This window comes from Pogona vitticeps, chromosome 2 (assembly GCF_051106095.1).
Source record: "Pogona vitticeps strain Pit_001003342236 chromosome 2, PviZW2.1, whole genome shotgun sequence".
In the NCBI taxonomy this organism is placed as follows: Eukaryota; Metazoa; Chordata; class Lepidosauria; order Squamata; family Agamidae; genus Pogona; species Pogona vitticeps.
Genome location: NC_135784.1, coordinates 3343139 through 3364431, shown reverse-complemented (window position 1 = coordinate 3364431; position 21293 = coordinate 3343139). Strand labels below are relative to the sequence as shown.

At 48.0% G+C, this 21293-nt stretch overlaps 1 protein-coding gene and 1 long non-coding RNA gene across 2 annotated transcripts in view; one reads left to right on the top strand and one right to left on the bottom strand.

The window, feature by feature from the left end:
• The window catches only part of LOC144587337 (uncharacterized), a 194143-nt gene that overhangs the window by 24324 nt on the left and 148526 nt on the right, over positions 1-21293 (bottom strand). The window lies entirely within an intron of this gene.
• Positions 2284-12720, top strand: LOC144586931 (vomeronasal type-2 receptor 26-like). The gene is made up of 7 exons (XM_078386100.1): positions 2284-2342; positions 5880-6171; positions 8166-8405; positions 8754-8981; positions 9274-9504; positions 10826-10952; positions 11791-12720. Exons 1-7 carry the CDS (start codon positions 2284-2286, stop codon positions 12687-12689), a joined length of 2076 nt encoding a protein of 691 aa, XP_078242226.1. The 3' UTR covers positions 12690-12720.

The window sequence follows — 21293 nt, the reverse complement described above, 5'->3', positions numbered from 1 at the left end:
TGATGAGGGACCAGAAATTCAATGCTGTCGCTCTTGGGAAACTCCTAGAAGAGAAAATGGCCCATACATCATCCACCTACAAGGGTAAGGAGTGGTGAGATTGTAGCAGCTAAAATAGGAACAAATTGCTACACCAACTCTATAAAGAGAGTGTGTCCCGTCCTCTCCTTTCCATAATGAATGGCGTGCAACCTCCTCCTTCCTTCTCAGTGGTGGGACTCAGTGGCAGGGAAACTTCAGAAACTTCCAGGCAGACGCATCCGGCTTTTGCTGGTCCGTCTCCAGGGGATTCTAGCCTCCGGGCTGAGACACAGCAAAAGATGGAGACCCACGGCTGAGTTCTGGGAAACATGTTTTTCTCCACCTCTGGCCCTGGGGCTCATCAGGATGGCGCAGAGCTGAGCCTCCACCATGTCATTATCGAAATAATGGTCATTTGCTTTGTTTTCCTCCTACCTCTCAAAGTTCAAGGAAACTCTTCCTTTCTCTCATTCTCTCTGAAATTTTCCTTTGGGTTCAGGGACGACTCGACCAGCAGGAGAAAAACAAGGTAACGTCAGGTCTACAAAAACATCCCCTCCTTTGGCCACTGAGCGGGAGGGCGGTCTAGAAGAGAGTCGCTGAACCGAGCCCCAGGTTGCCCCCAATGGTCCAATCTTCTGAGAAGAACTTAGCCCTCAGCCCAGCACCGGTCCTGCATGAGAGCAGCTGCTCCTGCCTTCGAGCCAGCTGCCTTGGCCAGCGCAGTTTTTCAGGAGGAAAGCCATGGCCACGAGCAGCCCTCAGCGTAGACTCTTGCTGCTTCTGTTGGTGCTGATGCTCCTGCTGCCCCGGGCGGCATCTGGGAGGGAGAAGGCAAAATGCCCTTTGAGCTTGGCAAGGGACCCCAAGCAAACCCCGAATTTTTACAAGCCAGGGGACTTCCACATTGGCGGACTGATATCAGCAAGGACTGTCCTTTTTCATCCTGTCAGCTTCTCGGCACCTCCTGTCTCAAGAGTTATTGGGTGAGACTGATTGTGAATGTGGTTACATTGGGGGGGAGCCTTTTCGAACTGAGTTTAGCATGTTTGAAATCAATTTTTTAAAGTGATGATAGGATGCACATGGAGGATCAGCTTCCTCCCCCCCCCCGAACTACGCATATTTTCGTTCATAATTCAAGGTATTTTTCTGGGCAGCAAGAGGGTCGTTTAGGTTTTTCTATGTAAACAGAAAACTGATCCTTGCTTTTCTGTATCCCTTGCCCAAGCCAAGCGAAGGGACAGGTTTCCTCATTCCAGGCGAGGGACAGACCCGGGGTTGAGGGGTTCCAGGTGAGGTTTCCAGAGGCATGGACCCACCAGAGACCTCTGGCTCTGGCTGTGACCGCACTCACCTCCCGTGCCCTGAAATTTTAGACCATCTTTGCCTGAGGAAGTGTTCTGCAAGACCTCACGCACCTCTGTGTGATTTTTGCGGGAACCAAAAAGGCATTGCCCAGCTCAGAACTTTCTTTCTGGTTCTCTGTGTTCATTAAATCCTCCCACACCTGCTTTAATCCCCATTTTGCCCCCCTCCTTTGGTGAGAAAGACAGACGCCCGTCTTCTCCAAACTCTGATCTGATGAACGAGTTGCCTTTTCTCTCAGGCTGGGTCTTTTCTCTTATGGACCTCCCGCCTGGCTTCCCCAACCCTGCCTCTCCTCTGGTTAAACTGGTCTTGTCCCATTTCGAGTTGGGAAATGGAAAGTTTGGAATTTGAAGGATTTAAAGAAGGTAGGAAGGATACATAAACTGGCATCCCCACGAATCACCCTGGTCATCAGGAGAGGCCCTTCGATTTGTCCTGCCACCCTCAAAGAGGACTCTGGAACTCTGTGCCACTGGAACCCCCATCATGGCTATCCTTCCACAAGCAGGCAAAGACCTTTCTCTTCTGGCAAGCTTTTCCTGGCTGCCTGAGTGGGGTTCTGGAAATGGATTGTTATACACGATACCTTTGCATATGTTTTGCCATTCATTTTGTTTTTAGAACATTTTTTTAAAAATCCACCTTTTTAGTATTTGTATGCTCACTGTTGTTAGCTTTAATATCTATCTTTTTATGATGTAAGCTGCCTTGGGTCCTTTCGGGAGAAAGGCAGGGGTAAAAATATTTTTAGTTAAAAAAAAATTCCCAAAGGGATGGCTTTTCTGGGTGGCAGAGCTGCACAGACCTTCTTCTGAGCAAATACAGACCAGCTGTGAAGGGGAAGTGGATTTACACCCCCAGCCATGTTTGGTGTCCACAGACACATGGAGGATGGAGAACACATTGGATAAGTCCCACACAGTGGAGATTTGCAGTCAGGACCTGGAGGGGTGAGAGCCAGCTTTTGACTTCCAGTGTGGGGCAATGGCATCAGAAATATGCCTGCACCCATCATATTCAGCTGGCGAACTTGTAAAGAAACTCAAATAATCAGGACATTCAACCTGTGCAAATAATCCAGGACATGTAGTCTGTGCAACAGATTCAGATAAATTGGGATTTCTGACCTGCCTTAGTCAGACTTGAATGCATTTTCGATTTCTTTGCAGCTGAGACAAGAGCAGAATCCAAAAAGGCAGACATGATTTTGTGGTTTTCTGGGTTTTTCAGGCTCTTTCGCCGTGTTCCAAATGTTGTTCTTCCTGACGTTTCGCCAGTCTCTGTGGCCGGCATCTTTAGAGTCTGCCATATCATCTGGTTTCTATCAGAGCCGAAGCTGAATGTCCTGGAGTATATGAGTCCATTTACAAATTCACCAGCTGAACATGGGTGCAGGCATATTTCTCACACACCCTTGCTCCACACCAGATGACAAAAGCTGGATGATGATGATGATGATGATGATGATGATGATGATGATAATAATAATAATAATTTAAAAATATATATTGTGTTCTATACCAATAGTTAAAAATAGTTAAAATGCAACTATAACATAATTACAATAATAAAAAACACAGAAAACAATTATCATCCAATAAGGCAATAAAGCTATAAACAAACAATCAAAATAGCTATAATACCAATATAATAATTGAAGTACAGTAATTCTATCGCCGTAATTGCGTATTTCCATGAACAACCCCTATGGTTCCAGATTGATTAAATAGATTTTTAGGTCTCGTTTGAATTTGCCCAACTCTATTTATTTATTTATTTAACTCTAGGCGGCTAACAGACAAAGAATAATAAAAATATACATATACAAAGCAACAAAATAATAAAAACTTAAGAAAGATAGAAAATCAGTAGAAAGGAAAGGAAAAGAACATCAGGAGTTGTCTGATGAGAAGGCCTGCCAAAACATCCATGTCTTCAATTGATTTTTGAAGATACCCAGCGAGGGAGACCCGCGAATCCCAGGAGGTAGATTGTTCCAGAGGCAAGGAGCCACTGCCGAGAAGGCCCGATTTCTTGTCTTCTCCTTCCGGGCCTCCCTCGGCTTTAGGCTCCTCAGCCTCACCTCCTGGCTCGCACGAGTGACACGGGTAGATCTTGATGGGAGAAGGCGTTTTGCCAAGTATCGAGGCCCTAAACCATTTAGGGCTTTGTACGTAAGCATCAACACTTTGAAGTCGATGCGGAAACAGATGGGCAGCCAATGCAACGCAGCCAGAGTGGGCGAATTATGTTGGAATTTTTTCACTCCACTGAGTAATCTGGCCGCCGCGTTCTGCACCACCTGTAGTTTCCGCAGCAACCTCAAAGGCAGCCCCACGTAGAGAGCATTACAGTGGTCTAATCTTGAGATTACGAGCGCATGTACCAAGGTAGTGAGCGCCCCCACATCAAGGTAGGGCCGCAGCTGGGCTATCCGCCTAAGCTGAAAAAAGGCGGTACGGACCACGGACGCCACCTGGGATTCCATGATGAGCGCTGGGTCCAGATGGATCCCCAGGCTGCGGACCCCATCCTTGGCGGGCAGAGTCACCCCCCCAAAAGAGACGGAGTTTCCCAAATCCCCAAGCGTGGGGGGGCCCACCCTCAGCACCTCCGTCTTGTCCGGGTTCAGCCTCAGCCCGTTCTCCTGCATCCATTGCAGTACAGCCTCCAGGCAGTGCTGGAGGGACAGGACGGCATCTCCTGCGGTTGGCAAAAAGGAGATGTAGAGCTGGGTGTCATCCGCATACTGATGACACAGAGCTCTACACCCCCGGATGACCCCACCCAGCGGCCTCATATAGATGTTGAACAGCATTGGGAAGATAATCAACCCCTGTGGAACCCTACAATTGAGATTCCATGGGGCTGAGACGCTCTCCTCAAGCTGCACTCTCTGGGGACTGTCCTCCAAGAAGGAACGGAGCCAGGCCAATGCCAGGCCACCTATTCCCAGCTTGGAGAGCCTCCCCAGGAGGATACCATGGTCAATGGTATCAAAGGCCGCTGAGATATCGAGGAGGACCAACAGAGACACTTTGCCCCTGTCGGCCTCCCTCAGTAGGTCATCGCACAGGGCGACCAATGCCGTTTCTGTACCATGGCGTGGCCTGAAGCCCGACTGAAATGGATCCAGGGCATCTGTTTCATCCAGGAGCGATTGAAGCTGATCGGCCACCACCCTCTCAACCACCTTGCTTAAGAAAGAAACGTTGGCGACAGGTCTATAATTGCCAATTTCATCCGCCGCCAAGCTAGGTTTCTTCCTAACTAGGTTTCTTCCTAGCTAGGTTTCTAGTTGCACGCAATGAGGGATGTCATGGTGCTGCGGGTTAAACCACTGAAGCCTCTGTGGTCCAAGGTCAGAAGACCTGCAGGCGTAAGATCGAATCCATGCAACGGAGTGAGCCCCCATCGCTTCTTCCAGCTCCTGCCAACCTGTGTGTGTTCAGTCGTTTAGTCGTGTCTGACTCCTCGCGACCCCATGGACCAGAGCACGCCAGGCCCTCCTATCCTCCACCGCCTCCCGGAGTTGTGTCAAATTCATGTTGGTTGCTTCGATGACAACCTAGCCATTTGAAAGCATGCAAAATGCAAAAATGTGAGTACAGTGGACCCTCTACTTACGGAATTAATCCGTATTGGAACGGTGGCTGCAGGTTGAAAAGTCTGTAGGTCGAGGCTCCATTGACCTACAATGCATTGAAAACCGATTAATCTGTAACCGGCCGTTTTTGTTCCATTTTTGTTTCATTTTGGTATTTTTCTGGTCTGTAGGTCGATTCTCTGGCTGCAAGTCAAACCTAAATTTTGCAGCCAGAGAAGTCTGGAACTCGAAAAGTCTGTAAGTCGAGGGTCCGCTGTAGATAAATAGGTACCACCTTGGTGGGAAGGTAAACGGCGTTCCATGTCCAGTCATGCTGGCCATGTGACCACGGAGGATTGTCTGTGGACAAATGCTAGTTCTATGGGTTGGAAAAGGAGATGAGCACCGCTGCCTAGAGTCGGACACGCAAGTTCCATGCAAAGGTATAGCAGACGGGAATTCCATAATTTCAGCCAGACGAGAAATGGCTCACATTCTGGAATTAATCACCTTGGTCCGTGGGACTAGCCAGAGCCCATAATTCGCAGATTGAGGCCTAAGCCCCTCCAGGTCCTGATGGTAACCCACCATGGTGTGGGACTCATCCAAGATGTGGTCCACCCCCTACGTGTCTGTGGACACCAAAAGTGGCTGGGCCAGATCTGCCTGCCCCATGTCAGCAGTCTGTACCAGCTCAGGATGAGGGGATGAGACACAAATCACTTCCACCCAGACCAAATTCCATCTGAAGCCCTGAGGTAGCCAGCAAATCAATTTAGGGCACCCCTCCACGGTCCTTCCCTCCAAAAAGAGGAGATGTCTATAAAGTTCAAGAAGTGGTACAAGTTGTTTTTAATGGCCCCTGGAATGATGACAAGGCAACCTAATGAGAGTTTTGCAGGAATGGGCCCACGAACCACTGGCACACCCTCTCCTTCCTCTTGGCCTTCCGGGACGTCAACCAGAATCCCAGCCTCTTGCCCAACCTCACCCTCGGCTACAACATCTACAACAACTATTTCGATGTGCGGGCGACGTATGAAGTGACGGTGGACCTCCTCTCCCGTGGGAAGGCCAACGTTCCCAACTATTCCTGTGGGCAAAGGGAGGATCTCCTTGCCCTCCTTGAAGGCCAGGAATCGGAGATTTCCAAAGAGATTTCCACCCTGTCCAGCCTCTACAAAATCCCACAGGTACTTCGGGAATCCCCTGGTCTATAATTTAGTCCTCTGTTGTTGGGAAATGTGAAGCAGGAGGGGAAATCTAAGCAAAAAAAAAAAAAAAACAACAACAACAACCAAGGGAAACCTTAAGATTTGGAATGAAATAAAACAATGGCAGGGTGATAAAAAATTTAGAAGAAAATGTAAAACCAATCACAAGCAGTACTTGTGTTAAATATTTTGCAATAACTGTTCCTTTGAAGAGTCTGACGACCCTTGTGAGGTGGTCTTTGGGTGGTGGTAATGTTTGTATGGGGGAGAACCCCTAAAGTGTTCAGGGTTGACATAATAATAATGGCCAGTACTTGACGTTTCAAGGTTCATGAAACCCAGGGCAGGACCGACTCCCTGAGTTCAGCCTCCGTATTGCACCTCATGATTGTGATATATGACAGATCCTCATCTACTTCTCAAGACCTCAGCTGAAAATATAGCTGCGTTTGGGGAACAGCAGAGAAATGAGACACTGACCCTCCAGGAGGGATGGCAGGAGAGATGGGTTTTCACGGCCACTAAGTTCAGTCTCAGACAAGGAAAGGAGTATGACAAGGCTGTATATTGTCCCCCAGCTTATATAAATTACCGTATTTTTCACTCCATAAGACGCACCTCTCCATAAGATGCACCAAATTTTTAGGAGAAGAAAATAGGAAAAAATAATCTGTTTTGTTCTCCTAAAAATTGGTAAGCCTTATGGAGAGGTCCATCTTATGGAACACACCCTTAGGATCCTTTGGAGGCTCACGCCTCTCCCCCCGGGGTCAGAGGGGGCAAAATCGCCACCTTCTAGAACTCTTCTGAAGCTTCCCAAGCCTCAAAAGAGCCCCAAAAGGTGGTGATGACGCCCCCTCTGGCCCGGTGGGGGGCAGGGTGAGCCTCCAAAGGGTCCTAGGGTGTGTTCCAGGACCCTTTAGAGACTCACCCTGCCCCCCCAGGGGTCAGAGGGGGCAAAATCACCAGCTTCTGGAACTCTTCTGAAGGATCCCAAGCTTCAAAAGAGTCCCAGAAGGTGGTAATTTCACCCCCTCTGACCCCCAGGGGGCTAGGGTGAGTCTCTAAAGGGTCCTGGAACACACCCTAGGACCCTTTAGAGACTCACCCTGCCCCACAGGGGGTCAGAGGGGATAAAATCGCCACCTTCTGGGACTCTTGAGGCTTGGGAAGCTTCAGAAGAGTCCCAGAAGCTGCTGATTTCCCTCCCTCTGGCCCAGCGGGGGGGGGCGGGGCAGGGTGAGCCTCCAAAGGCTCCTAGGGTATGTTCCAGGACCGTTTAGAGACTCATCCTGCCCCCCCTAGGGGTCAGAGGGGGTGAAATCGCCAGCTTCTGGGACTCTTCTGAAGCTTCCCAAGCCTCAAGAGTCCCAGAAGCTGGTGATTTCGCCCGTGCTGGCCCCGTGCGGGGTGGGGAGAGTGTCGCAAGGGTCCTGGAAGGCTCACTCGGACCCCTACAACGCTCCCCCACCCCCCATGGGGCCAGGGGGGTGAAATCACCAGCTTCTGGGAGTCTTTTGAGGCTTGGGATGCTTCAGAAGACTCCCAGAAGCTGGCGATTTCGCCAGCGCTGGCCCCGTGCAGGGGTGGAGGAGCGTCGCAAGGGTCCTGGAAGGCTCACCCGGACCCTTGCGACGCTCCCCGCCACGGGGCCAGCGGGGACAAAATTGCTGCCTTCACTCCATAAGACACATAGAATTTCCCCCCTACATTTTGGGGGAGAAAAACTGTGTCTTATGGAGCAAAAAATATGGTATATGCACAATACATAATGTGAAAGGCTGGACTGGAGTGTGACATCCACCCACGTGCCCCTTTTGCTTGACCTTCACGTTAAATACATGTATAAATAAACAAGAGGATGGAGGAAGGGACAGTATGGATTGAGCCAAAAGAGACAGAGATAGATGGGTTGACATTCGGAATTCCTCTGGGGCAAGAAGACTCTTCTCTCCCTTTTTTTTTTGCTTTAGGTCAGTTACAGCTTTGTATCCCACATTCTTCATGATAAAACCCAGTTCCCATTCATCTATCGGATGGTCCCCAAAGACGAACACCAGTATCTCGGGACCGTCCAGTTGCTGCTGCATTTCAGATGGAACTGGGTCGGCCTCATCACACCAGACTCTGACGATGGGGAACAGTTCATATGGACGGTGACATCCTTGCTCCTTAGCAATGCCATATGCACGGCTTTCTCAGTTCAGATTCCGGTCCAGAAACAATTCTTAGAAATACCTCCAGACCTATTGATCAAGTGGAACAAGGCCAGAATACTCATTTACTATGGGGAAATTCGGTTTTTCCGCGCTACCATACCAATTTTGCTACATTACACTAAAGGCATGACAGAGTCCTCCAGAGGAAAGGTCTGGATAACAACCGCCATGTGGGACCTCAGGATGCACTTGTCTTACGATGTTCTGAATTCTCCGCAGATCTATGGCTTTTTCTCTTTCCTAATCCATAGAGAGAAAAGGGCAAGACAAGAGGATTTTGACCCCTTTTTATCTGCTACATGGGATTTTTTTCTGAGTTTGTTTACCTGCTCCTATTCCAAGCATCCGTTGTCCGTGAAAGAGCGGTTCAGGTGCCAAGAAGCAGAGAGGCTGGGGGCCCTGCCCAGAAAATGGGTTGAGGAAACTCTGTCACTCGACGGCTACGCTATTTACAACCTGGCCCACGCAGTGGCAAGGGCCCTGAAGGCTGCGCAGTCATCCTCTGGAGTCAGGCGGATGGCCCGGTTGGATGGCCAGAGGCTGGGACACCCAAGATTGCAGCCGTGGCAGGTATGGTTTTCCCATCTCAGATCCTGTAGCTCTCCATGTGTATTTCTGGATGCAGCTGAATTTTCAGTTATTTAGCAGTTAGAATATACAACCCAGAAGCATGTAAAGGAGTGATGAAAATAGCCGGGTATGACTTGATCCTGCCTGAAATAAAAGAGAAAATTGGAATAATTGAAATCTCATGGAATAAAGACAGCGTCGTCATGGGGCCTCCCATGGATAAAAAGAGTGAGGCACCCCGCTCAGTTTCCTCTTTTCCAAATGCCCTTCTTTTCTCTCTTTGTCTTTCCAGCTTCACCCTTTCTTGGGAAACGCTCACTTCTACAACACTTCCATGGGCGGGGTGTTTCTGAACGAGAAGGGGGAACTGGGAGCCCACTTCGACCTTGTGAACTGGATGGTCTTTCCCAAGAACAAGTCCTTCCACGCCGTAAAGTTTGGGAAAATGGAGGGCCAGGCATCGGGAGCCATAAAATTCGCCCTTGACCCAGACGCCCCCGAATGGCTCTCCTTGTTTAGCCAGGTGGGTGGATCTGGTGAGATCATCCATGCTTATTTTCATTTAGTCCTTTTAATTAATTCTTCTGGGCGGTTTGCAGGTTCAAATTTTAGACCCCACAAGACCTCACACAATATGCATCAGTTAATGTATATATCTGAATAATAAGGAAAGATTAGATACAAGCTGAAATTTTCTCTTTAGAGAAAAATGAGAGGAAAAATCCATGGGTTTACTCTGCTGGTTTCCATCTACATGGTGAGATCACTAGAAGGATTCCATGAGTCCTAGCAACCTCTTCTTTCCTAGAATCCTTGTTGGGTTGGAAGGGACCTTGGAGGTCTTCTAGTCCAACCCCCTGCCCAAGGCAGGACACCTCATAACATCCCGGAAGACCTCATACTATCCCGGAATTGGTAGTTGAAATTATCTATGTAGCTGCAGCCTGTCATCATCTTTATCAGCCAAAATTGTACACAAGGGGCTTTTCGTGACAAAGCATTCAATGTCCTTACAAGTAAAAATGTCTGCTCTGATTTAATTGAGATTCTTCTCCATAGTCCATAGAATGCTTCCCTACTCCACTCATGAACTTCCTTTGGAAGCCCCTGAAAAATCCGATTTCTTTTTAGGAACGGTTTATTCCATAGGCAGAGCTTACCTCTTCTCCTCTGCAGTTGACGTTAGTCACTGTCGCGATCTCCTCTGAAGCCCCTATCCGTCTGGCCTTCACGAGGTTCTTGCTCTTCTTTCTTCTTTGCTTCCACCAGATATTAATGCTTTAATATCTCTTAAGTATTGAGACACGTGTGTTATCAAAACACACGTCTTTTATTTAACCAGGGAAGTTGATAATCAATAAACATTCATGGAGTATATTTGAATCAGCTAGGATATTACTTGAAAACTCTTTTAACCCTCTGCTACAATCCACATTATTATAGATCTCTAACTCACTCTTCGTCCACTTTTAAGCCACACACAGTCTCTCTCTCTCTCTCTCTCTCTCTCTCTCTCTCTCTCTCTCTCTCTCTCTCTCTCTCTCAGACTCCATCCACCAGTCTTTTCATCCTGCTCCCTCCCCCTGGCTCTGCCTTCCGTTCACTCATTGGGTGCGGCATCAATGTTCTGTGGTGATGGGCAGGAGAGGGCAGGGCACTTCACTACACTCTCCACTTCCATTCAGTCCTGAAGGAGGGTTCTGGCTGATCAAACACGAACAGCAAGACGTGTAAAGCCAGGCTGAAGACTGGCCTTCCCATTGGATCCTTTCCCCTCCTCTGACGACAGACAGCATGGCCTATTCTTTCCTTGATTGATCTTGTCTTTTTTGGGGGGGGGGCAGTCTCTCCCTGGTTCCAGGTGTACAGAAAGCTGTCATCCGGGATACTCCAGGGTGATCGAAGAAGGGAAGTCCTTTTGCTGCTATGGTTGTTCATTCTGCGCCGAAGGGACAATCTCTAGCCATGAAGGTAGGTGATACCGAGGGGATCTGGGCCAAATCTGGGGAAAGAGTCAGCCAAGCTTCCGGAGGGGCAAAGGAACCATCATGGATAAGGTTGTGCAACGATCCAGGGAAGTCACAAACACCAAACTATGGGGGAGGAGAAAAATCACATGCTGTGCTAATCAGATGCCTTCCAGCCATCAAGGAATTATCTTTTCAATAATGAGCTGACTGTGAGGTGTAATCTTGCCCCAAGATGGTCACGGCCCCATTGGTGATGCTGGCAGGCAGAATGTGATCTTGCCTGATTCAAGGTCAATCTTGAATCCTGATTAAGGAGGTTAGAGTCACTGTTCTGTCCCTTCCCTGATTCTTCACATTACGACAATCAAAAATAGCTGATCATTGGGTTTCAAAATGGCAGGTGTACACAATGTCTCCCCACTGTGTTAAGGAAGGCTTTTTAGCAATACAGGGAGCAGAAAATGGCTGCCCTATGGAGGATCTGCGCTGGACGGTGAATTATTCAGCCCACTGGAATGCACTGAACAGGTTTTCAATGCATTTCGAGGATATCGCTTAACAGCAATTTTGCTCAAACGGATTCTCCTCATCAAGCGAGGCACCACTGTATCTTGATTCCACTTGAAATGAGCCATGAGGCTTTCTGCTCTACTGTCTTGGGCCAGACATGATCTCTTTTAAGACTGTACATCACAAAGTTATTTGGAACAAGTCTGGGCACAGGTGTCTTTGTTACTGCTCCAAAAATCTTGGAAGCCAAAGAGGAAGGATGTGTGGTTAAATAAAAGGCACCCCAGTCCCTTCTCTCTGAAGTTGTTCTTCCTCCTTCTTTCTTCCAGATGCGGATGAATGCACCAAATGCAAAGAAGATCAGCATCCAAATAGGGACCATGATCAGTGTATCCCCAAAGATATAAACTTCCTCTTTTACGAGGAATATTTGGGGATCATCCTGGTTTCCTTTGCCCTGTGTTTCTCCATCATCACAGCTTCTGTTTTAGGAATCTTCATCAAGAACCAAGAGACTCCACTGGTCAAAGCCAACAACCGGGACCTCTCCTACACCCTTCTCGTCTCCCTCCTGCTTTCCTTCTTCTCCTCCCTCCTCTTCATTGGCCGGCCAAGGAAAGCTACCTGCCTCCTCCGACAAACGGCCTTCAGCATCATCTTCTCCATTGCCGTCTCTTCGGTGTTGGCCAAAACCATCATGGTGGTGCTGGCCTTCCTGGCCACCAAGCCCGGGAACAGGGCCAGGAGGTGGCTGGGGAAGAGTCAGGCCAACGCCATAGTCCTTTCTTGCTCCGGTGGTCAAATGGTCATCTGCTCCATCTGGTTGGGGACCTCTCCTCCATTCCCGGACGCTGACCTGCATTCCCAGCCTGGGGAGATCACCCTCCAATGCAACGAGGGGTCTGTGGCCATGTTCTACACTGCCCTCGGCTACCTGGGCTTCCTGGCTGCCGTCTGCTTCACGGTGGCCTTCCTAGCCAGGAAGTTGCCCGGGGCCTTCAACGAGGCCAAGCTGATCACCTTCAGCATGCTGGTCTTCTGCAGCGTTTGGGCGTCTTTTGTCCCCACCTACCTGAGCACCAGGGGCAAGTTCATGGTGGCCGTGCAGGTCTTCTCCATCTTGGCCTCCAGCGCTGGCCTCCTGGGCTGCATCTTCATCCCCAAGTGCTACATTATTGTCCTCAGGCCCCACCTGAACACCAAAGAGCATTTGAAACTTTCAAGGTAGCAGTGTGCGGGTTCTAAAATTCTCAAAAACTGGAGGTAATCCTTGTCCATCATAGTAGAAATGAGACTTCCCTGCTTTTCTTGGGAATGCAGGACTTTACGTGATGTAAATTATCTCACCTCACATCATTACTATACACAGAGGATAAAACCAAAGAATGAATGAAGCTCAATACCAATAACTCCATTTGCCTTAATTAGTTCTTCATAATATTCACACCCTGTGTCCACAGGAAAACCAAGTTTAGCACTATAATTTTTTTTGTTTAAGACACACTGAATGTATAAAAAATGAGGTTTCTATCATGTTTAGAAGGATTGCTCCAAAACTCACGGCCGCCTGCTTTTTACAAACACAGGAGACATCTCTGTAGGGAAATTATTGGGTAAGAAATAACGAATGCGATGTGACTTATTTGCAACTGTTTTTGCGTATACTTTGATAGAATTGTTTTAAGAAAAATTTGTGTTGCAATGGAGTTTGTTTTTAAGTGACTGAATGAGTTATAAGAAAGTATCCTCTTTCTAAAGAGAACTTGTTTGCTTTGAACTTTTGAATCATAAGCTTCACCTATATAAATGTACCATGTACCATGCTCATGTACATGTTTCCCTGAAAATAAGACATGGTCTTATATTATTTTTTGCTCAAAAATGTATTAGGGCTCATTTTCAGGGGATATTTTAATTTTCTTCATGTACAACCATCTACATTTATTCAAATACAGTCGTGTCATCTTCTGGTTGCTGTACAATGGTGGAGGGTGGGGTTTCACTTAAGTGGGGCTTATTTTTGGGGTAGGGTTTATATTATAAACATCGTGAAAAGCATACTAGGGATTATTTTCAGGTTAGGTCTTATTTTGGGGGAAAGAGGGTAATTTTTACATATATTCCATGTATATTTTATATTTTTGGCTTTTAGTTACTCAGTTACTTGTTAAATAAGCCTTTTAAAGATTGCTTTTTGAACTTTTAAGACAAAATTATTACAAAACATCCAGAAATCCACTCAGTTTGCCTCTTGGTTTCTCTTTTTTTATTATTATTGTCAGCGCCGGATGGGAACGGAGGCAGTCTCCGGAAGGGATAGGCGCTGCGGACTAGTGCCAGACGCCCCCCTGCAGAGCGATCCATGACCACACTGACGCTGGGTGCCCGGAAAGACCTCAGGCAGCTGGGCTGTGGACTTGGAGTTCATGGCGCAGTGGACGGAGCCGAGTGGGGCTGTAGCTTGGGACGCCGGGATCCTCTGGACTGTTTAGTGGAGCCGGTTCACGGAGGCGCAGAGGTACCTGCCTGGCCGAGGGATATCTTGGAGCCTTCCTGAGGGTGATCTGGCGGTTGGCAACCAGTGGCTGGTGGGATCCCCTGACGGGTGGTTGGAGCGTGGGGATCGGAGCCAGCCAGGACTTGGAGATCATACTGCCCCGCAGGAGTGGAGGGAGCTGTGAGATCGGTGGAACAGCAGAGCACTAACGCACCGGCGCCATGTTGGCACTTCCTTCCCTAGCTCTCCTCTCCCTTGCTTGCTGTTTTTGTGCTTGCTGCTTTTCTGCTTGCAAGGACGCTTTTTTAATCAAGCCCCAAGGATCCAGAACAGTACGGACAGAGCCTTTTCTATCTTGGTTCCCTGTGTGTCTGAACCCCCTTATGCACAACAGCGTGTATCCCGAGCTAAAAACTGAGACCTATGAGCACTACCTCTTAAATGAAGATCATAAGTCTGTGTTGCTCCGGATTTCTCTAAGGACAAGACCACGCAGTGGAGAAAGACAGTTCTGGGAAGCATGTGGGGGATAGTTATTGTGTACTCTGTAATTAGCTACTTTTTTCTTTTTAAATGTATGTATATTATTTATAACCTTGTTGCCCTGTATATGATTATGATTTTGATCATTTTTTTGATTATTTTTTGATCTGTTATATTAAGTTACACAAGTTTTTTCTTTCCCCCCTTTTTTTCTTCTCTCCCTTTTTGCTTTTTTCCTCTTCCCCCTCTCCTCCTTTCTTTCCTTTTCTCCACCCGGTCATGGAATGGAAGGCCTGCCTTCCCAGCGTGGGGCCCCAAAACATCTCTGTGGTCACGGGTAGGGGAAGATATGGCATTGGCGCCGTCCCTGCACATGTTAGAAGAATGACGAACAGATGCTTAAAACCTGTTCATTGTTCTGAGATGGTGTCCAACCCCCAGTATCGAGGTAGCTAGTCCAGTCGTCCATCCACTCTGCGCCTGGTGTTGTTGAATGCCAGGTTTGTATCCAACAAGGCCCAAGTAATTTACGATCTTATCTTGGAGCAGGATGCAGACCTGGCATGCATAACCGAAACATGGATTGGCGGAGAGGGGGGTCCCCCCCTAGCTCTCATCTGCCCACCCGGTTATGCTGTCCAACACCAGGGTAGACTGGAGGGTCGGGGGGGAGTTGCCATTGTCTATAAATCCAACCTGGAGGTTACGAGGCACTCCTCGGTGATAAAGCCGGGTCTAGAGGCCCTCCATGTGTCGATTGGGGCCAGGGACGGTATTGGGATCTTGCTGGGTTACCGTGCTCCCCACAACCCAGCCATTTCCCTACCGGAGCTGGTGGACTTTGTCTCTGCGGCACTGTTGGATTCCCCAAAGCTATTGGTTTTGGGGGATTTCAATGTGCATGCGGGGGCAGAGATTTCCGGGCCAGCTCTTGAGTTCCTGGAGACCATGACCTTCTTGAACATGTCCCAACATGTCAACGGCCCCACCCATGTGGGTGGCCACACACTTGACCTGTTTTTTTTCACTAATGGGAGCGAGAGTGGTCCGATGGTGACTGACCTTGAGTCAGTACCCTTGTCATGGTCGGACCACCACCTAATAAAATGCACCCTCAAAATGGCTCTCCCCCCTCGCAGGGAGCAGGGACCTATTGTCATGGTCCGCCCTCGAAGGCTACTGGATTCGGTTGGATTCCAGGATGCCATGAGAGGTGTCACGACTGACCTGGCTGGCGCTCTTGTCGACGCTCTGGTTGACGGTTGGTTCTCAGCTGCAGCTACGGCTGTAGACATGATCGCTCCTAAGCGCCCTCTCCACCGTAGAGACCGCCCGGCACCCTGGTTTAACCAGGACCTCTGGGCTTTGAAGCGGATCAGGAGACGGCTAGAGCGCAAATGGAGAAAGGACCCAACGGATTTTAATTGGATACCGGATAAGCGAAGCGTCCAACCAGCAGGCGGAGTTATTCCATATAGTACGCGACCTTTCCGGACTTGGTCTGAGTGGTCGGACTCCCTCTAGTTTCTCGCCGGACCAATTTGCAGCATTTTTAAAATCAAAAGTGGAGACCATCCGCCGGGACCTCTCTCCTTTTTTGAATACAGTGAGTCGAGCAGAGATGTCCAGCGCTCCATCTTGCCCGGTGATTCTTGACTCTTTTCAGCCTGTCACGCCTGACTCTGTGGCCAGGGTGCTTGATCACTGTTGTGCCACCACCTCCTCCTTGGACCCTTGCCCAGCCTGGCTAATCAAATCAGCCAGGCCTTTAGCAACGGAATGGGCCACTGTAATAATTAATGGCTCTTTCCTTGAGAGCAGATTTCCATCTGCCCTGAAGGACACACTCATTAGGCCCATTAGGAAGAAACCCAGTTTGGCGGCGGACGAAATTGGCAATTACAGGCCCGTCACCAACGTTTCTTTCCTTAGCAAGGTGGTCGAGAGGGTGGTGGCCGATCAGCTTCAGGCGCTCCTGGATGAAACAGATGCCCTGGATCCATTTCAGTCAGGCTTCAGGCCGTGCCACGGGACAGAGACGGCATTGGTAACCCTGTGTGATGACCTACTGAGGGAGGCCGACAGGGGCAAAGTGTCTCTGCTGGTCCTCCTCGACATCTCAGCGGCCTTTGATACCATTGACCATGGTATCCTCCTGGGGAGGCTCTCTGAGTTGGGAATAGGTGGCTTGGCATTGGCCTGGCTCTGTTCCTTCTTGGAGGACCGCCCCCAGAGAGTACAGCTTGGGGAGAACATCTCGGCCCCGTGGTGCCTCAATTGTGGGGTTCCACAGGGGTCGATTATCTCCCCAATGCTGTTTAACATCTATATGAGGCCGCTGGGTGGGGTCATCAGGGGGTGTGGAGCCCGGTGTCACCAGTATGCTGATGACACTCAGCTCTACATCTCTTTTCCACCTACCGCAGGAGATGCCGTCCTGTCCCTCCAGTGCTGCCTGGGGACTGTACTGCAATGGATGCAGGAGAACGGGCTGAGGCTGAACCTGGACAAGACGGAGGTGCTGAGGGTGGGCGCCCCCACAGTTGGGGGTTTGGGAAACCCCCTCATTTTGGGGGGTAACTCTTCCCACCAAGGATGGGGTCCACAGCTTGGGGATCCATCTGGACCCGGCACTCACTATGGATTCCCAGGTGACGTCGGTGGTCCGCATCGCCTTTTTTCATCTTAGGCGTATAGCCCAGCTGTGGTCCTACCTTGATGTGGGGGTGCACACCACCTTGGTGCATGCACTCGTAATCTCAAGATTAGACCACTGCAATGCGCTCTATGCTTCCTTTGAGGCTGCTGCGGAAATTACAGGTGGTGCAGAATGCGGCGGCCAGATTCCTTAGTGGTGTGAAAAAATACCAACATATTTCACCCACTCTGACCTCATTGCATTGGCTGCCCATCTGATTCCGCATCGACTTCAAAGTGTTGATTCTTACCTATAAAGCCCTAAACGGTTTAGGGCCTCGATACTTGGTGGAAAGCCTTCTCCCACCAAAATCTACCCGTGTCACTCGTGTGAGCCAGGAGGTGAGGCTGAGGAGCCTAACGCCGAGGGAGGCCCAGAAGGAAAAGACAAGAAATCGGGCCTTCTCGGAGGTGGCTCCTCGCCTCTGGAACAAATTACTTCTTGAGATTCGCGGGGCTCCCTCGCTGGGTACCTTTAAGAAGCAATTATAAACTTGGATGTTTCAGCAGGCCTTCCCATCACATAACTCCTGACCTCTTTCTTTCTCCCTTACTCCGTTATGTTTTGTGTTTTTGCACTGTATTGTAGTGTTTTATGATTTAGAACTGTTATTTACATTTTTATTGTACTATTTTAAGATTGTTAGCCACCTACAGTGATCCTCGTTTGACCAGATAGGCGGGATATAAATAAAATAAATTTAAAAATAATTAAAAATGATAATTTAAAACTAAGGTACAATATTTTCTAAGGCCATAAATAAATTCCTTGTCAGAGGTGTAAAGGACACAAATTCATGGCACATCCATAAGAAGCCTGTTGATCAGGAGCTTCATAGGGAACATTCAAACTTCCCCCATTTTCCACACTCTTTGTAGTTTTCCAGACACACATTCAGTTTTCCTTAAGCGCCAGGTTGCTCTCTGATTCTATTGGAACTTTCCTTGACATCCAAACAACAAACTTCTTATCCAGCTTTGTACACTGTCCACAATTTGCTGAGCCTTCCAACACAAACCTTTTGGCACTTTTCCTGAACATCTCATCCTATTTCCTTCTTTGTTGTCCATTTCCCTTTGTGTGGTATTTTAAACATTCTTGCTTCTTCCCCTTCTTTTTGTTTTCTTCTGTTAGGGTTTTGGCAACAGTAGAAATACGCAGAGTTATTGAAGACACTTTATGAGTTCTTCTTTGTTGCAAGATAGTTGTATTTACACGTATTTACAGTTATATACAGGCAGGTATCTTAACAGCACAGCAGGAACTCTTTATAAAAACTGACAGCATGTGTGGCAGCAAGTGATAGTGGAGGAAGAGAAAGAAGCAAGCACACAGTCCACTTATATACATATACATGGCATATTTTGTCCAATCAGAAAACAGATGACTTCATGCTTTGCACCTGGTCTTCTCCTGGTTTCAAGTCATTACATCATGTCCAGAGTGATTCAGCACTCTCACATCTGTGCACAATGGCAGCTCGTTAATGAAACACATATACAGGTTCAGGCTTATAAAATTTCTATACTCTGACATCTTCCCACACCACCACTTTCCTTGTCTCTCCTGTCTTCTCCCTTTCTTTGTCATTAAGAACACCTCTACCGTCCTCCTTTCTTTTCCTGATTCTTCCCCTTTTTCTCCCACCACTAGTCCTGTCATTTCTCCCATTACTTTCTCTACTTCTCTGTTATTATACTGTGCCATCCTCTCTTTGTCTAGGTCTTCCCATGTAGCCTGTTGGAAAAAATAATCAGCATTAGCATTGGTATTCTCGACTTACGGACCACCCTACTTGCGAAAAATTCAACTTACGAATCCACCCTATAGGGGAAATAAGGACTCGAGATATGAACTTCCCCCGAGTTATGAACAGGAAGAAAGTGCCCCCTCCCCTTAGAGGCTTCTGGAGGGGAAAAAGGGTCAGAAACTTAAAAATAAATAAAAGAAACTCACTTACCAGGCCTTGGTAGCCCCCAAACAGCAGGAAAAAGAGCAGGAAACAGCTAAAAGCCAACACCCAGAAGGGAGCCTGGCAGCCATTTTGTGCTTCCCCCCCCTGCACCCTCCTCTCCCTGCCTATCAGCTGATCGGCTGGCTCTGAAGAGGCTTGGGGAGGCTTCCTCAGCACCTAAAAAGCCTGCCTGTGTGTCTTTGTGCTGAAAAAAATGAGCAGAACATGCTTTAAAACATGATTTAAAATTGGTTTCGTTGAAAAAAAAAAGATTTCTAAAGTGCTTGGCAAACTGTTCCCTGCCTTCCTCCTCGTTTCCTGCACCTAAGGGGAAAAAAGAAAAAATATCCCCCTCTAGTGGCAGAAGGCAGAATAGCAGCTTCCCATTAGTTTCTATGGACGGAAAAGAGCAGATACAGATGAAATGGTTTTCAATGCATTTCTATGGGAAATGCAGATTCAACCTACGAACTTTTCGACCTAAGAACCACCTTCCAATACGGATTAAGTTCGTAAGTCGAGACCCCACTGTATTGTACCTTAAATGCAAAAGATTGTAAACTTAAATATTATCTCGTTAACCTAGGATTGGTGTCCTTCATCCTGTTCAACCGTTGTAAAGGGGTGCGGTCAGTTTTCAAGGTAAAAGGAGTCCCCAACTGTGGGAGTCGGTGCTGGTGGTAAAAGCACCGGCAGAACTACATCGCCACCAACCGCGACAGTTTGCCATTGATTATTGAAGAGAATATTTTTTGGAATGACATCCGCCAAGCAAGCTCGAATCTTGCACCAGGTAAAAAGGACCCGGAAAGGGAGCTGCGGATGATTCTGAAAAGTGGTTCCAACTTTTATCCATTTTTCCAAGTCCAACGTGCCTTTTTCCGGTAACCAAGGGCAAAAACGGGCGAGAGCCTTAACTAATTCAATTATTTCTTCTTTAGTGGCTTTCTGACCCTATGAGGAAAGAAGTTGTTGTACGTCCTCAACATAGGTCTGCTGGGCTGATGACGAAGAGCAACCCATGGTCTGTGTGTTCTAATTTTCACAGTCCTACTCACCGGGATCCGAAGATGAATGCACGCGCAGAAACCCTCGCAGGGCGTGATGAGTAGGGGGAAAGACGGCCTTCTACCTGAACAGCCGGTCCAAAATTTGCCTCACACAGTGGAGTAGGCCTCAAACTGTGAAGTAGGCCTCATGCTGTGAAGTAGGCCTCACACAGTGGAGTAGGCCTTGCCTCACACGGGGCACCAGATGCGGCGGTCCGGCCGCCACACAGGTGCGAAAGAATCACACAGGACACAAAAATCAGGGCCAAATGGGTTCCAGAGCCTAACAGTCAGCCGTGGTGTATTGTGGCTTGAGGGGAGAAAAAGCTCCTGTCTGCACGCCTGTAGCCCTTCTTTTTTCAACACAAAATGTCCTCCAATACAGGGGTTATGCAGCCAATAGCCATACAGTATACACAGCCAATCGCCATACAGTATACAAACTTACATAACATGTCTTCTCACTGAGCATGCCCAGGGTAGTAGAACATTACCATATATGGCATATAACATAAGTTCCCTAGCTTGCTGGTGTATGTAACTGCTTCACTTAAACATAATGGCGTACTCCCACACCCAACCAATAATATTTCAAAGTTCGCACTGCTCATTTCACTGCCAAAGCTTCCTTCTCTTATGGTTGCATATTTCTGTTCTCTAATTGTCAGCTTTTTGCTAATGTACATTACTGGATACTCCACCACTCCTCTCATTTGGGCCAACACCGCTCCTACTCCTCTGTCCAAGGCATCTGTTTGTACCAAGAAAGGTATATTAAAACCAGGGGCATACCGACTAGGTAACGTACTTAACACTTCCTTCAATTGATCAAAAGCCTTTTGTTCCCAACTAACCCATACAATCTTCCTGGTCATCTTCTTTTTAGTGAGGTCAGTAAGAGGTGCTGCAATTTCTGCAAAGTGAGGCATGAATTGTCTATAATATTCCACTAGACCCAAAAATTGTTGTACTTCCTTTTTTCTACGGGGAGGAGGCCAACCTCAAACTTTCTCTACCTTGTCCTTTACAGTACCTGTTGAATTCTTCCCTGTTCTACCTGGAAACCTAAAAACTTTACCCCCTTTCTGGCTATTTTACATTTAGAAGGGATGACCTTAAGACAGGCTTTCCGCAATTCCTTTAATACGTTT